Here is an 18,257-nt window from a genome sequence, read left to right as displayed (position 1 = left end):
GGGAAAGAAATTAGTACCGTTGAAACCTTCCTGGGCTCCACATTGATGTTTATATGCTATCCAAACCGTTTACAAGGCCATTCCCAAAGTGAAAACCCTAAAAATATAGCCTGATACAAAACTTTTATTGCCATAAGAATGTTTCAACGGTGCTCACTAAATTCCCACTATATCCTCTTGTATGGCCTACGTGAGTGTTCGATACACCTAATTTTTGGTTGCACGCCCTAATATGATCTCGTAAAACGGATGAACGGACTGGATTTCTCAAAAACATAAATGTGGGCCCCACCCAGCATCCTTGCGCGAGAACTTCCTGCAAAAGGCTTTCGCAGGAAATCGGCGTCCCTCAACCATATAGTTTCCCTCTTATATCGTGATTCTATTTCTCAATTTCTCGCGATACGAACGAGATTTTGCAGGCCATACGTGTACGTATGACCCCCTCTTCTCTCTTGAAACCCTATAAAAGGTCCCCAACATCTCCTTTTTTCCTGTAATTCAAACGATTTTAGCCCTTTAATCTCGGAGCTCCCAAGGAAAAGCTCTCTCTCCACCTCTCTCTCTGAAATCAATGGCGTTCCGGAGAGCGCTGGCTCACCGTCTCTTCAACAAAACAAAGATCTCCACCACCCAAACCCTACCATCCCCAAACGCCTTCTTCCGCAAATTCCTCAACCCTCCCGACGATTCCGGATTCTTCCGTCGCCTTCTCCAGAATCGAGCCATCTTCCAATCAGCCGTCCCGCCCGAATGCCTCTCCCTCCCCGTCGGCGACAAGCTCATCGAACGCCTCCGGGGCCTCAACGGCGGTGACCGCCTCCGCCTCGAAGGTCTTATCCATCCGACCCCGGGACCCGATCCCGCGGACCCGATCTCCGTCGAGGACGCGCGAAAGTTGCTGAGGATTTCCCAGCTGGAGGCTCTGAAATCCTCGCTGAAGCAGATTCCGAAGAATTGCATATCCTACTCCGAGTTTATGCAGATATGCGCTGATCGACTACGTGGAACGAGTCCCGATCAGGTATCGGAGCTCGTTAAGATGCTCGATCAGTCCGGCGTCGTCATAGTTCTTGGAAACGTCGTGTTCCTGCATCCAGAGCAGGTGATTATTTTTACCGGATCGATCTTGATTTAAATTAAAAATCGAAAGTCTAATCAATTAGATCATAGATTACGGTCCACTTGAAATTCACCTACTATAAAATTCATTCCTAAAATACCCATGGAATGGGCCACGTCATGGAAACAATGTATGAACATTGGTAATTTTTAAAGTGTGTGAATGGTCTACTTGGTAAGCGGATATGGTTGAATTTTTAGTATGGTGGTTATTTTAGTGGTGGGGCCGGACTATTGGACGGGTCGGATGCCGCACATACATAACAGGTTGGAAGTTATCTGTAGCGATTGGACTTGAGACCTTCCCATTAAAATTAAAGGAGGTTTTTGAGAGGAGGATGATTTTGATCTATTACCATTAGATTAAGTTAAGGTTAACAATGTTTATTAATTAGTCTGTGTGATCTAATGTTTTTTCTTTTTTGTAAATGTTTAATCAATGGAAGATATTTTAATTTTTAAATGTGCTAAGTTGTATTAATTTTCTTTTAAAAGTTAATTCTCTCTCTCTCTCTCTCTCTCTCTCTCTCTCTCTCTCTCTCTAACTTTTTCTTCCAAGTGTTTGTTAAAATGTTCACGGGCTTACCTAATTTGTTCTTCTTTCAGGTTGTGAAGGCGATTGAAAGTGTTATCCCACTATCTATGGCCCACCCAAATGACCCCAGAAGGGAAGAGCTTGCAAAGATGGAGAAATTGAAGGTGGAGATCGATATGAAAGCAGAGAGTCTTGTTCGGAGGGAGCTATGGGGTGGCTTATGCTTCTTAGTCCTCCAGACGGCTGCCTTCATGAGGCTAACCTTCTGGGAACTTTCATGGGATGTCATGGAGCCCATTTGCTTCTACTTCACGTCGGTCTATTTCATGGCCGGCTACGCCTTCTTCCTCAGGACCTCCAAGGACCCATCTTTTGAAGGGTTATTCGAGAGCCGGTTTAGCACGAAGCAGAGGCGGCTCATGAAGCTCAAGAACTTCGACATTACGAGGTTTAACGAGCTTCGAAAGGCATTGGATCAACCTGAATTTTCTCCATTGCCATCTTGCAGTAGTCCCAGAAGAACACTGCTTGGAGCCATGCATTAGTGGAACTGGATAAACATTTTGGAGAGTTAGAGAGAGAGTGGGAGAGGGAGAGAGGTATACATGGAAAAGAAAATGTACGGTTATGGTTTTAGAGTGAGATGATGCATTTCACCGGGCCTGACACAGTAGCAGAGTAGGAAACACACTAAAATCAGGAAATACATGACAGAAATACACACCCAAATTACTAATACATGACAATATCCTTAATTAATTTAACTAGATTCCCTTGAGCTTGACATCTTCTAGGCATCGACACCATTAAAAGATGGGACCCCAATATCTTCTTTTTTATAGCCTAGCTCTAAAAATTGCAATTTATATCAAAAGCCACAGCTTCTCCTCTCTCAAACCCAAGTGACGCCCTTTGATTTTGACATGGAACTATAACAGCTGATCAATTAGCTCTCCTTGTGGAAAAAGAAAAAGAAAAAGAGGGGCGTATTGAAAATAGCAGTTTAGAAATGGAATCCACAAGTACATGCAAATTGTTGTATTTGGGCCCATTGAAATACTTGGAATCAGTTTCCTATTGTAATCCATTTTTAACTAAAAATACGTTTGGAAATTCCTTGTGAGGGGCTAGCTTGCAAATTCCAGGTACTGAATGAATTCCCAGCCAAAGGTCATATTTTTAATCTATTTCCAGGAGAGTTTATTTCCTATTAGAAACAAATCCTTTGAGCCTTTTAAATTCCTCCCATCCAAACAAACAACCCTTGAGAAGAAACCCCGAGAAAATTTCCACTATCAAATAGGGTTGGGCATCGAGCCGAGTCGAGTCGAGGTGGGCTCGGCTTGTCCATGCTGTACTTGAGTTCAAGCTTGAGCTCAACATTGAAGCTTGGCTTGTTTGCCAAAGCTGTCGAGTCGAGCTAGTCGTTTGAATCGAGTCGAGTTTACCTCGAGTCGAGCTCGAGCTTGTTGGGAGAGAGAGTAATAGATTCTGTTCTTGATCCTCCTCCATTGATTCGGAAGAGAAGCTAAATAAAAAAATGTTAAAGATGCATTTTACATGATGCTCCACTAAGCGAAATTCATTTTTGGTTTGGCTGGGCAACTAAAACAGGGTGTAGTCCATCTTTCAGCAGTCCAGAAAATCCATCTGTGTAGGCCTTATGATAGAAAAACCATGGGCCAAAAGCATCCTCAATTGTATGTTCTAAATTACCCATCATCAAGGCCATACTTTCCAATGGATAGGATTTTGAACAGAAAAGTGAGACCTACCTGTATTGTTGCTGCTCAGACAAAAGCGCAGTTTCCGTTACCTTACAGATAATTTAACGACTTGTAGCTCACAACATATGTAGGAAGGTTATGTCTATTCATGTGGGTGCTGTATGCAATATACCATTTTGGATTCAAGAGATCGTCAACACCAATTCGCTATTGGGATGAAAGCAAAGAGATCTCACTTCAACTTTTTCCGTGTTCCCCACAACTTTAATGTATTTATTAATCGAGCCGAGTCGAGCTCGAGTTCGAACTAAGTCAAGTTGAAATGCCCCCTGGTCGAACTCGGCTCGAACTCAACTTGAGCTTCAAATAATTAGCTTCACTCGGCCCAAATCGGCCATTCAAGCCAAGTCAATCTGAGCTGACTCGAACCGAGTCGAGCGAGTTTTTCGAGCTAGCTTGACTCGTGAACAGCCCTACTATCAATTGAATGATTCTTGCACTCGTAAGATCATTGACAAAAATAGTTGGTCTTTCACCAAATAGTTCAAATTTCTAAAGAAACTAGCCTTTCATTTGACATAAGTGGGACTTGAAGTGTGCCCCCAAAAGCTGGGTTGAGTATCGTCACCAACGGGTCCACCCAGATAATGAAAAAGAACATAAATAATCTTAAATTTTTTGTTGTTTTTTTCTTAGCCTTGATTGATTTCTGTGAATGAACCTTTTCCAACTAGGATTGGCCCTCCCATCCAAAAAAAAAGAAGAGAGACTGTTTGAGATCTTTTGATGAAAATGACTTGAGTGGTATTTGTTAATATGCAAATAAACTCTGGTGTTTGAATGACCCCATGGTTGCCCTCGTATAAGTGGGTCCATGGTGACCACCCAAATTCCACCTTAGATAAATTTTTAATTGGATATGCTGACCCATTGGCAATGATGGGGTTCACCTTGACTTGGAATTGCTTCATCTCACCAGCAATCATAATCTCTAATATATAATCACAATTAATTAAAATGAGAAGGGACTTATTTTTAAGTGGCATCTAAATAGTGCCAAATTTATGTGAGTGGTGGATGGACTCACAAGCGGGGGGCTCCTCAAAATGTCACCACATATAGATATTTATAGTCCATTTGGATGAAGGGTGAATCCTACTTGTTCTATCTAGAGGTGTACACGAGTCGAACCGAGTCGAGCTTGGCACAGCTCGGCTCGGCCACTAGCTAACCCCAGCTTGAACTTGGCTCAGCTCGATCCAGGAGCCTGATTGGCTAGCTTGGGCTAGTTCGAGCCGAGTTTGAGCCAAGTTCGAGCTGAGTTCGAGCCAAGATCGAGCCGAGTAATGTTGCACAAATGCATGGACTGCACCTTGTAGGCAACATCAAAATCAAGAAAAAAAAAAGGGTATTTATTTCATATACATACCTTCCTTGCCACCAGCCGACACTTCATGAAGTCATTTCATCAACTACTTTGTGAGCAACATCAATATCAAAGTAACTGAGTCACTGAACTGGTTCGATCCGAGTTCGATTCGAGTTGGGATTCGATCCAAGTAGAGTCGAGCTCGGGCAAGCTTGAATGTGGTTCGAAATTTTTTCAAGCTAAAAAAAAAACTTGACTCGGCTTGAACTCAATTTCGAATCGAGCCTTTTCAAGTCGAGTCGAGTGAGCAAACCGCGCTAACTCGGTTCATGTACAGCGCAAGTTCTATCTAGAACATCCCCCGTTGAAGCAGAACAACATAGAAGCACCGATCATTTTTCAATGTGTTTCGTTTAGTGTCCAACCTGAATTTTTTTATTTTTATTTTTTGATTGCCCATGATTACCCAAATGCGAATTAGTCATTGACACGAGATAGGGACCCCAGATTTACCTTCTTTATAGTTCCTCATGCTAGAACTGCCTTTCTCTTGGTATAGAACTCCTAAAATTTAAGAAAACTTTGAAAGTAGAGAAGCACATACATATTCCTCTCTCCTACCCATGACCAAGAACAGAGCAAGTGGCCTTTTTTTTTAAATTTCTTTTTGTAAGAGAGGCCCTGAGATCACAAAGACACAGCAATGCTCGCTTCGTCGGCCTTCCTACTATTGTGCGTCTAAGTTGGATCCTTGAGGAAAAAGATCCTAAAATCAAAATGGGGAGATCGTGTGCTTAGGGCCTGTTTGGACACACCCTTAGGAAGGGCGTTTGAGGCCTAAATGCTCCAAACATCAGTTGATATCGTGTTTGGATGCACTTTTCAAACCTACTTCCCATCTCCTACCAGAAACCCACCTCATTTCCTGTTTGATTTTGGAGTATAATTTTTCATGAAAATGTTAAATGGTAACATTCGGCTAGAGCTCTCTCTTATCCCTTGAAATCGATATCTGACATATCTTTTTGAAATAAATTGATGTCCACATTTTTAAGTAAAACCTTGGAAATGGAATTGAATCCCACAACTAATTTTTACACAAACAGTGGCAAACACAAGTCCCATGGAAATCAAATTCCTTTCGGAATATTCTACCACTCTAAACTTTCGTGGAAAAAGCACCTTTTGCAAATTGGATTTTGACCAAAATGGCAACGTGGTATGGCCAAACGTACCAAAAGGAAGCCATTTTAAAATAATCTTTGCATAGCCCTGAATACCTTTTTTAATTTTTAAAGGGACGAAACTTCTCCTGCGTAAGGAGTGTGGCGCCCTTTAGACCATTCAAACGATAGGGAAGCGGCTTGTGCATACCTAGTAAACTCGAGGGGACCACTATGGTGTTTGTGAGAAATTCACTCTATCTACATGTTTTGGTATATCATTTTATGGCATGAGCCCAAAAATGAAGTAAATCCAAAGCTCAAGTGGGCCGCACTATAGAAAATAATGAATATTGTATGCCCACGGTTGAAATATTCATGGCAATGACCTTATGAACATTTGGGCCACTTTATGATCAGTTTAAATTGTATATAAAAATCTGGGTGAATCCGAAAAATGTTCGAATGGTAGGAAACTTGTGTTTCGAATTTGCCTGATTTTTTGTCTTATGACTTAACATGATTTGACAAAACAGGTGAACAAAGTGGATTCCTCGTAAACATCACAGTGGGCCCAACATAGCTTACAGAAACTTCCTACGAAAGGCATTTGCCCGTGTTCATGTGATGAGACATGGTGCAGCTTTGATACCACCCCAGCAAGACGTGTCAAGTACTCTTTAAGGGCGTGTTTGGCCGGGCGCTAGATGTGGGCTATCCTAGGATTAGGAGGGTTATCCTACTAGATCTCATCCCATCCCCCGTTTGGGATGGCGGGATATACCTCGCCTCATAAACACCGCCCTTTAGCAAACATGGATAACATGGATTTTGTCAATCCCAGGATGTGATTTTTCACCTCTATGTGGGGCCCACCAAGATATCAATGAGATATCCACTCCGTCCATCATTTTCACGGGCCTACATTTAGCAATAAATCTGTTTTAAGGCAATATAAAACAGTGAGTGGGGCACACCACAAGAAATAGTGTAGATGCAAACCCATCCATTTGGGATGGTCCAAACAGGCTACTGTATATCCCATGGGCTATCCCAAACCCATGGGATCAAGGGACAAACACTGACACCACCATCATTACCTTAAAATTCATTCCATCCCACCTAATCCCATGGAATTAGTCCAGCCAAACAGGCCCTAAGGTCCATTATAGTGTGTGTGTGTGAAGGTCCGTTATGGTGTGTGTGTGTGTGTGTGTGTGTGTGTGTACCACTGTGATGTGTATCGAACATCGACACCTTGCATTTGATGGGTACCCTTTAGGTTATGGGTTATTCCAAAAATCAGTCATATATAGAACTCAAGTGGGCCATATCATCTAAAACCACGTGAAGACATGCCTAAAACATATAAAAGCACTTGGTGGGGTCCTCCTTAGTTTTGAATGTGGCTGAAACTTGGTTTGACCCCTCATCCAAATGGGACACACAATGAATGGGCTGGATTTGTGAACAACATCTCGATAGGCCCAATAAATGATTATGAATGTTTTAATCGGAAGGTAACCCCTCTCAACTGTTGTATGTGGTGTGGCCCAAGTCATGGATTGACTTGATTTTTAAGCTAGTGTTTTACCATGGAATGTTGCATTTGATCGATGGGGTAGATGTTTGACACACATCACGGTGGGGGCCACAAAGCTCGACCTCATGGGAGCCTCATACTACCATTACCCTACCACACCCCACACACATGGGATTGCTCAGCTACGCAATAGTTCTTACGGTTCCCGTGATAATGCTTTGAGAATTCATTTACGGTGATATGAGCTCAAAATATGAATTGTATACCTAACGGAGCACCCATGAAATCCTTGAGGCTCAACTTTTACCTTGATCTAAAATTTTGGTGGGAAGGAGGCAAATTAATGGAGGAAACTATTTCCTTTTAATTACCACGTTCCACTAGAATTTTGAATCAGGGTAAAAGTTGGGCCCTAAGGGTTTTATGGGGTGCTACATCAAGTTGATGGTTCAGATTTTGAGCTCATATTACCATAAATGAGCTCAAAATCCACGTTGTGCAAACATTTTGAAAGATCATTTTAGGACGTGAGCTAAAAAATGAGGTATATTAAAGGCTTAAGTGGACCACGCCATAGAAAGCGAAATTAAAAACCTACCATTGAAAAAATTTTAAGGGCCACGAAATTTTTTTTTGGATGTAACTCATTATTTGGCCCATGACATTAAATTAAAATCTAAATCCAATATATGAAGTAGATTCGACATATTTCGTACAATGGGCCTCATAACCCTTAACACATGACAACCATAACTAGTACCCTTAAAACATTACAACCTCGACTTGTGACATATAATCCATGATGGTCCCCCGCATACAACATCCTTGTAGTGTTAATGGTCAAGGTTGACAACGGTGTACATTGTTAGGGTTGAGGTTGTCATGTGTTAAGGATTGAGGTTGTCATATATTAAGAGTTGAGGTTGTTAGGTATTAAGGGTCTAGGTCAAGGTTGTCTAGGTTAAGGTTATCATTATTAAGGGTTGTGGGGTTTGGACACCATCTGTGGGGCCTATCATGGGGTATGTGTCAAATCCACTTTATCTATTCTCGTTGAAACTTTATAAAAGGCCATGATCTAAAGATCGAGATACATCCGCCGATCATTGGACCACACCACAAGGAAATAGTTGATAGTAAATGGTTACCATTATTTTTTGTCAAGTTTTGGGTCTTGGATACATCTAATTTTTTATCTCATGTCCTAAAATGAGCTTTCAAAATGGATGAACAGATTAGATTTCTCACAAACATCGCAATAGGCCCCACCTAGTTTCCCCATGAAGTTCCTGCGGAAAGCTTTCCCTCAACAATTGCATACGCAGGAGGGAAGGGGAGGGGATTAGGTGAAACCTCAGCCTCATCCAAGACTGTGCGGCCCTTACCATGGGCCCCACCTTGATGTGTATTATATATCCATGTTGTCCATCCGTTTTTCCATATCAATTTAGGGCATTATGTAAAAAAAAAAATGAAGCAGGTCCAATTATCAAGTAGACCATACCATAGGAAACAATGGTAATTGACCATTAATGGGCCACGAAAGTTTTGGATCAAAGCTTATATTTATTTCTTCCCTTCATCCCAGCTTATGTGACCTTATCAATTGATTGGATGACAAATAAACACTTTCAAAACATTAAGGTGCTCCCTAAGATGTTTTTAATTGTAGGGCGTTCCATAACCACCGTTGCTTATGGTATGGTTCACCTAATTATTGGATCTGATTCGTTTTTGGGATACTGCCTTAAAATGATATGTAAAAACGGATGGATATAGAATACATATATCAAGATGGGCCCCACGGTAAGGGCCGCACCGTCTTGGGTGAGGCCAGCCTCACCTAATCTGCTCCCCTTCCCTCCTGCTGACGAAGAGGATTGTGTCCTATCCCCGCCCCACTGTCAACTTAGGTAGGGCGCACGGTGATGTTTGTGAGAAAACCACCCGGTACATCCCCTTTTGTAAAGCTCATTTTATGATAAGAGATAGAAAATGAGACGGATCCAAGAGTTAAGTGGGCCCACTTCGTTTTCCCAGTTTCAATAGTAGTCATTTCTTTTCCTAGTTTTCCTCTCCTATGTCCCCACTTGGGTATCACATCTCCTAAAATGAGGAAAACATATAGATAGGGTGGACTTCTCACACACTCTGATCCATAGCTCAAGTGACAGACTGAGTGAAAATACCTCGTTTCAACACTGAGGTCTTGGTATCGATTCCCTTGTGGGGGTGGCTAACACTGAAGTGTGAACCGACAGTGGGGTGTACTGGCAAGCGAACATGAAAGAAAAGGAAAAAAAAAAAGGGTGGATTTCTCACAAATATCAGTATGCGCCCCACTTAGGTCACCAGGGCAGGAACCTTGTGCCAAGGAATCCACATCCCCTGCCTCACTTATTACGTTACTGGCGTGGTCCTCAAGGCAGGAACAGTTTCATTCCAATTTTATCTAAAACATTTGTTTAAACCTTTTCATTTTTAGAGCGTTTAGCAATACCACAAGGCTACTTTGATCAAAATTCTAAATTTTATTCCAACTTGACGAGCTTTGACTCCTGGGCGCAGATTAGTCAGAACATAACATCCTTAGAGAATGGATCTATCAGCTCCCCGGTCAGGAAAACGAAGGGCACTTGATAATAAAAACAGAGTACTAAAGAGACAAATCTTCTATAAATTCCACATTTTTCTGGGGTCCATGACATTGGACACTCAACGTATGTGTCATGATCCAATGGACCCATACCCCTTAGTTTCCGCCGGCATCCAGCTTCAACCCATGACTTTTCTTCCACTCTTTAAAATAGCTTCTTCTTGGATGTCGCTCCTGCAGTTTCTCCTTCTGTTCCTTCCCATTTGGGTTTTGTTTGTGGACCACCATCAACAGTAAAAAGTCAAGACCCTGCTGTATGATTGGGATGGCAATGGTCTGGGTCTAGGTCGGTTTGCATTCTCATTTATTACGTCACATCTATATCAATAAATCCAACTTGCTTGACGTGGCCATTATTTGAAAGTGATTGGGTCTAATACCAGACGTTGTACATGGACAATGCGTGTCTAAGCATGTTTATGTGCATTTAAATGCTTACAACGGCAATCACCCTTACCGTTACGGTACGGGCCATAATGGCACCTATATTGGCCGCTAAAGTTTTAAGTATATGAAAGGTGTTTCATATGAAATTCAGTTTCCTAAGCAAGGTGTTCCGTAACAGTAACTGTGGTCATAACGGCACCTATATTGGTCGCTAAAGTTTTTTTTTTTATTTTTAATTTTTAATTTTTATTTTTAAAAATCTGTTATAGATTGGTTATTTAAACTGTTACAGACCATTATAGAATCATTACTATTACAGGACAATTACGACCTGTTTTCTACAACGGCCATTACAGTCATTTCGGCCTCATAAAGCATAACAGTTATGACTTTTACCGATATAGAATAGCTGTCATGCAACTGATTTAGAATACCATGCATCTAAGTGCATTTGTAAGTGTGTTTAATTTCATCTAAGTTCAATATATTTCTAGGCACTTAGATACAGTTAGATGCACTTAAATGCACATAGACACACTTAGTGGCACATTGTTTGTCTACAAAGCTATGTATTAGTCAGTCCTTTGAAACAGAATTGTTGAAGATTGGAGCTTGTTTGGATAGACGCTCCGCCCCAAGTGCATCATTGGCATACACCCAATTCATTTATGAGTTATGACAGAATCGCGAGCCAAACGGCCGTTTTTATGTGTTTGGCCACTCTCTTTCATAAATCCAATTCAATTACTAATATTTCCCAATCTAAACTCAGCAAAGCGCGACACTAGATGCAGATGCACCTGTGCATTTACAATTAGTACTCATCGCCAGGACTACAATGCCCCTTTTACAACGCAGATCAAACAGCTAGAACAATTCCTTTTTGTTGGACCCCTTCTCATCTAGGCATGGATCAAAGAGCTGCATCAATCATCAAGATATACGGTCTTCATCCTGCCATGCGGTCCATGCATAGTTTAAAAACTCAAGAACTTGACTCAATTTGATGTCGAGCCGGGCGAGTCTACACTTCACTCAACTCCATACTTAATACAAGAAAATTTGGATATTTAAAATAGATAATATCATCATCTAAATAAAATGAAATCACGAAAACATAAATAATGAAGTCCTGGTCCACCGGTAGAGCCTCTTGGCTGCTAGACTCAGGCCGTGTCACTACGAGTCATGTGAGTTGGGTCTGAGTCAATCCAAAGAGTAAGTTTCACATAGACTCAGCTCGAAATCCTGCGGAATTAACTCAGCTGCATTTTGAGTGGAGTAAGAAAGTTTAGAAATATGGTTCCATGTTAATACGTCATTCGTATTCCCCACACTCCATCAATCTTCTGAGGAACGAATTGCTTGAACGGCTCGTTTCGACGACCATATTCCACATAAATCACAACTTTGGTAGGATCGAATCGGTTGCACGGTATACATCCAAGCCTATCGTTCATGCAACATGTTTGCATGTGCCCTCTATCATTTGGGTCATTGTAAAAATTCCATCTATGAGTAGGAATCAGATTCCAGGATTTGGAAAGCTAGCAGCTATCTCATCTTTTCTAGCTTAGGATTTTCTTGTACACTGCAATCTTGCGTTTGGGGATGTGTATTCGTCCTGTATTCTTCACAACCACATGTATTATAGGGGTTGGGTTGTTTGATATCAAGCATCAATTCATTGAGACATGAGAGCACTACTCTGTTTACTTGCAAAGGTGGGCCACACATGAAGGAAGATGTAAACCGTCCAGGGAACAATGTCCTTTTTATTTTTTATTTTTGGCATGAAAATGGAATAAAACGAGACATGTGACCGTCCATCGTACTGAAAATATTGGGGGGGTACAAAGGGATCAATGATCATATCCATGACATGGCCCACATGGCTTTGTATCCCTTTTTGTCGCCTTTGTTTTGTAGTGGGCCGAGTGTATGGGAACCTTAGGATGCACATGGTTGTTGCATTTGGTTTTGCTTGACATCCACATCACCTATCTGGACCGTCCACTATGCTTGGTCCACTGTTCATCCGTTGCCTTAAAATATCATACTCCTTAGATGATCCAAACCGTCCATTCAGTGGCATGCAAAAATGGATTTACAAGATTTTTGATAGACGATAGGTTCAGTCATGGGTGTCTAGGTCCTTTCAATTGCTGGATTTTTATATAATAGCAAAGAAGAGGAAACCGAATTTGATGGACGGTTCAGATATGTCATATGATTGTCATGAAGTACAAATGCAATTATGTACATAGTAAGATATCCCTACATTTATACATTTACATTTAAGATATCCCATTCCTCTTTTTGATAATTCTGAAACGGGGGAGGTGCTACCATTTAAAATGGTGATGACTCATCTTCCACACATGTGGTACCGATTTACAGCTATCCAGACCATTCAAAACGTGAATCCCATCGTGGATGGGCCTATAGCTAAGATAGAAGTGTCCGAGTAATCCTAACTATGGCCGTTAAATTAGAGACAAGGCTACACATGTTAACAAACTACTTGTATTTATTTAATATGTGCGATTAAGATAGTGTTAGAATCTTACTCAACTCAAGTTCGATTGAACACTTATGATCCCCGGCACTAAATAAGTTATAGGATCGAGCCTATGAAGGCTGACCTAATTGTCTAACAACTAACATTGCAGCGACCAGATGAATTGGAAGGAGAGGGTTAGTCCTTTAATGTGATCTTTTGGCCTTAGATTGAGGATTTTCCTTCCAACGGTGATTGTAGTTATTGAAAATTTCAATAATGCAATGATGGATGAATAAAATTAAAAATAAAGACTAATTAACAATTTTATCAATTTATAACATGTAATTACAATTGATAATAATATAAAGCAGATAAAATGAAAAAAATTATCTACGACCATCTATGTGCACAAACAATCAAGGCATGTGGCCTGCAGGATGTCATATAGACTAAGTTGATCAAGCGGTCCTTGCTCTTGCTCGGGTGGTAGACTCTTAGGAGTTTCAACACCGGGTCAAGGGTTCGAGAACCCATGTGGTGAAATTCCACTAAGGCGTGAGTGTGTGGGGGTGTGTGTGCGTGCGTTAAAAAAAAAAAAAAAAAAAGACTTAGTTGATCAAAGATCCAACAATGGTGGTCATAAATAATTACACTACTCTTAAAGGCGTACAACATTGATGGCGTTAGACAACAATAGACCAAGCTATGTTAAACTACAAATATACTAAAGACAAACTAAAATTAGAAGTAAGACAGCATTATGTTGCTCAAAGAGGTCGTATGTGTGTTGGCGATGGCCTATGTTCTTTGTCATGCATGTGTTGTTTATATAGACTTGGAGAAGGTGATGATCGAGTCAATATTTCCTCTTTTATTCTTGAAGGTTATGTGGCCGTATCTAACCGGATTCAAATTCTTCGTCATGATCTCCATCTAATTCTATAAGAACTCAGTTGTTAAAGCACTAATCGTTTATAAAAAAAATTCTTTTCGCCATAATTGTGTGGGACGGACTTACTGTGCGTATACTGGATTGTGAGAGATTTGACATCAGCAAAGCTTTATCGGTATGTTGTTGGATCATACATGTCACTCGTGGGATGACCATATGTCTTTCTTGCAGTGTTTCTCTTTTCTTGACCGCAAACCTACATATGGCTCTTAACGGTTTCGATTTTGGCAAGTCACGTGTCACAAAAGGAAATGACCTGAAAAATATCTTCAGGGCGTGAGCAAAATTTTATTTGTCAGTTATACAAAGTACTGTTACATGGCGGTATTTAATTGAGCAACTTGGACCCCACCAATAATTGTAAACACCAATCACCTAATTAATGAAATTTAAATAGATAGTTGAATGTAAAATAGTGAGTGGTCTAAGTTAAAAATGAAAGACAATAGGGCTAAACTTAGCCGCTGGGTTCTTTTTTTTTCATACTCCATTCGCAGTTGGGTCAACAATTTGAATAGCCTGGATTTCTTTACAGCTATGCCATATGTAGGACTGAAGAGTCGTCATTATTTTTCAAATGGTGCAAAGTTAAAATGAGAGTTTTCTGTTTCATGGGCTCACATTCCAAGATTCCTCTCTGAGAAGATCTAGGCCGTCCATCACATGGGCTCACATTCTAAGATGACGTGACCCAAACTCGGCCTGTCGGCTCATCAACTGTCACACAATGTCATGGGTGTTCCAGTGCGTCCATAGTTCACGGACTAGGTAGGTAAATATTATAATAGTCCACATCTTTCATATAAACCACAGTTTTTTCTTTTCTCTTTTTCATGTGGGACTATTCCTAAAAACCCACAGAAAAGTGTTTTTCAAAACAACTTTTTATATTATATATTATTTTATTATTAAAATATATTTTATTAAAATCAATATTTTTTGCAACATTGGATCCTAATGATTTGTGTTGTGGCCCATTAAGAGTGGGTTGGACATAATAGACGGTCCAGATGGATTGATTGGACTGTTCATAGCGTCCATTTGCAACCATAAGCACTACAACTTGCTCCACAAGCTGGCAACGGATCATTTCTCACTAATATCGTATAATAGGAAGTTTCATACGGAAATTCTGAAAGCGGATTGCCTGCGACCTGAAAGCTAGGTGGGGCTCACAGTGATGTTTTAAGGAATTCATTCTGTCCATCCATTTTTTTCAGTTCATATTATGTCATGAGCCCAAAAACGAAGCAGATCCGAGACGAAAGTGGGCCACACGGCAGGAAAAAGTGGATAGGGAAATGCCTGATCCAAAAAATCGATGCCCCCTCAACGGTAGGCAACTCCCTCCCTACTTTTCCTTTGGTGTGGCCCATTTGGGTTTCGTATCATCCTCATTTTTGAGGTTTTTGCCTTAATATGAGCTAAAAAAACGGATAGACGAGATGGATTTCTCAAAAAATCATGGTGGGCCTTCCTGCGGTCGGGGTCGCGTATAGAATTTCTGCATTGCCACGTATCCAAGTTTGGATGCCTTCCCCACTACCTATCTCGAAAGAAAGAAAGAAATCTCTTGGTTTTATTTATGAATTTAAAGAGAGAGAGAGAGAGAGAGAGAGAGAGAGAGAGAGATGGGATCAACGGATAACATTCGGTGGGTAAAATGTCTATGAAATGATTGAATGGTAAAACAAAGTTGACCAACGGATAACATTCAATATACACACGTGTGGTCCACACGAAGACTGCAGCGGCCCGATTTCCAGGTCACGTTCTATACCAAATGGGACCCACCTGATGAATGACGTGGATCTCACATTTTCAAGGACCGAAATGGTCTGCGCAAAACACCCAAGCTCTGTAGGACTCAACATGTTGTGTAGATTATCCATTCCGTCCAACAGGTGGGAACCTCTATTTAAACCGTACATAATAAATATAATCCTGATAGAAAACTTCGATGGGCCATAACATTGGTAAAAATCTAAAATCGCACCTAAAACGTCTAAGCTCACGCGTTGGGGCATGCCTGAGCTTGCATCAATCTGATTTTAGCTTATTCACTTCATCCAGATGATTTAAACCCGATTAACGGGTTTGATGAAAGATAGACACACCATGGTGACCCCACATGCAACCTTATGGTTGCTGTCCTATTCTCATTTTAATGTGGCCCTCCTGAATTTCGAATCTGACCATTTTTATCCCCAGAACCTAGAATCGAGGATAGAACTTGATAGATGGAGTGGATTTTAAAAAATACAGCTGGTGTGCCTGACAGAGCTTGGGTGTTTTAAAAGCTACATATACCCGTGCGTATTGGGTACTGCCACCACCTAGCTAGTGGTATTGACGTCAGCAAGTTCTGTGGGTCTGATCATGAGGCGTGTGTTATATTCAAACCGTCCATCCATTTGGCGAGCTCGTATTAAAGCTTGAGACTAAAAATAAGACAGATATAACTATCAATGGACCACACTGAAAAAAGCAGCGGGGGATTGAACGTGTACCATTGAAACCCTTTTTGGGTTCGCAGAAGTTTTGGATAAATATAAAATTTGTTTTTCCTCTTCATTCAGGTCTTTGTGACCTTATGTACAGATTGGATGGAAAATAAACATTATGGTGGGTCTACGAATGTTTTAGCGGTGGAAATCATTATCCCGCTGCTATTTGTGGTATGGTCCATATGATCTTTGGATGTAATTCATTTTTTAAATAATTCTTTAAAATTATCCCTAAAAATAGATGAACGGTGTAGATATAATAAATACATCACTGTGGGCCCATGTAACTTCGATCTCCTTTGAACCGTTCGTACAATTCGGAGCTCGAGGAGCGTCAGTGCTCGTCTTCGCACGACACGTACCAACAGAAGCTATATAGCTGGTGTGTGGTACACCAGCCAATCCGCTTCTCTAGCTAGAGAGGGACAGTCATGTCTGGGGCTCCGTAGGGCCACCGTGAATAATATATTTTATTCATACCGACCATCTATTTTAACGTATCATTTCAGGCCATGAGAGTAAAAGGAAGGCAGATGGAAAGCCCACCGTTGAAATTTTCTTGAGGGCCATATAATTTTTGGGTATATGTGACCTTATGAACAGTTCGGAAAATAAACATCATGGTGGGCCATAGGAGGTTTTCAACAGTAACAGAGCCTTCGATCCGCCTCCATTTTCAGTTCATGCCATAAAATGATCCGTCAAAATAAATGGACGGCTTAGATAAAATATATTGATCACAGTAGGCCCCACAGAGCCCCTGATATGAGCGTCCGTCTCTAACTAGGCAGTAGTACCCAATCCGCGCCCGAGGATTCCGGTCTCATTTTCAAAACCTAGGTGGGCCACATATGAAGAAAGTTGTAAACCGTCCAGGGAACAATTTCCTTTTTATTTTTTATTTTTGGCATGAAAATGGAATAAAACGAGACATGTGACCGTCCATCGTACTGAAAATATTGGCGGGTACAAAGGGATCAATGATCATATCCATGACATGGCCCACATAGCTTTGTACCCCTTTTTGTTGCCTTTGTTTTGTAGTGGGCTGAGTGTATGGGAACCTTAGGATGCACATGGTTGTTGCATTTGGTTTTGCTTGACATCCACATCACCTATCTGGACCGTCCACTATGCTTAGTCCACTGTTCATCCGTTGCCTTAAAATATCATACTCATTAGATGATCCAAACCATCCATTCAGTGGCATGCAAAAATGGATTTACAAGATTTTTGATAGACGATAGGTTTAGTCATGGGTGTCTAGGTCCTTCCAATTGCTGGATTTTTACATAATAGCAAAGAAGAGGGAACCGAAGTTGATGGACGGTTCAGATATGTCATATGATTGTCATGAAGTACAAATGCAATTATGTACATAGTAAGATATCCCTACATTTGTACATTTACATTTAAGATATCCCATTCCTCTTTTTGATAATTCTGAAACGGGGGAGGTGCTACCATTTAAAATGGTGATGACTCATCTTCCACACATGTGGTACCGATTTACAGCTATCCAGACCATTCAAAACGTGAATCCCATCGTGGATGGGCCTATAGCTAAGATAGAAGTGTCCGAGTAATCCTAACTATGGCCGTTAAATTAGAGACAAGGCTACACATGTTAACAAACTACTTGTATTCATTTAATATGTGCGATTAAGATAGTGTTAGAATCTTACTCAACCCGAGTTCGATTGAACACTTGTGATCCCCGGCACTAAATAAGTTATAGGATCGAGCCTATGAAGGCTGACCTAATTGTCTAACAACTAACATTGCAGCGACCA

General features: G+C 40.9%; 1 protein-coding gene across 1 annotated transcript; it reads left to right on the top strand.

The window, feature by feature from the left end:
* Nucleotides 1–487: 487 nt before the first annotated feature.
* On the top strand, nucleotides 488–2,445 carry LOC131229364 (calcium uniporter protein 2, mitochondrial-like). The gene is made up of 2 exons (XM_058225303.1): nucleotides 488–1,105; nucleotides 1,729–2,445. The coding sequence occupies exons 1-2, from the start codon at nucleotides 575–577 to the stop codon at nucleotides 2,200–2,202; spliced, it is 1,005 nt and encodes a 334-aa protein (XP_058081286.1). The 5' UTR covers nucleotides 488–574; the 3' UTR covers nucleotides 2,203–2,445.
* Nucleotides 2,446–18,257: the final 15,812 nt, after the last annotated feature.

Source organism: Magnolia sinica, chromosome 16, assembly GCF_029962835.1.
Source record: "Magnolia sinica isolate HGM2019 chromosome 16, MsV1, whole genome shotgun sequence".
NCBI classification, from domain to species: domain Eukaryota; kingdom Viridiplantae; phylum Streptophyta; class Magnoliopsida; order Magnoliales; family Magnoliaceae; genus Magnolia; species Magnolia sinica.
The sequence above is the reverse complement of the archived record's forward strand: the minus strand, read 5'-3'. Positions and strand labels throughout refer to the sequence as shown.

Bases quoted from the DNA above. Each gene is read 5' to 3' on its own strand.
- LOC131229364 (XM_058225303.1), top strand. From the start codon at position 575: ATGGCGTTCCGGAGAGCGCTGGCTCACCGTCTCTTCAACAAAACAAAG. The intron at 1,106-1,728 runs GTGATTATTTTT...TTCTTCTTTCAG, and splicing joins TGTTCCTGCATCCAGAGCAG to GTTGTGAAGGCGATTGAAAG.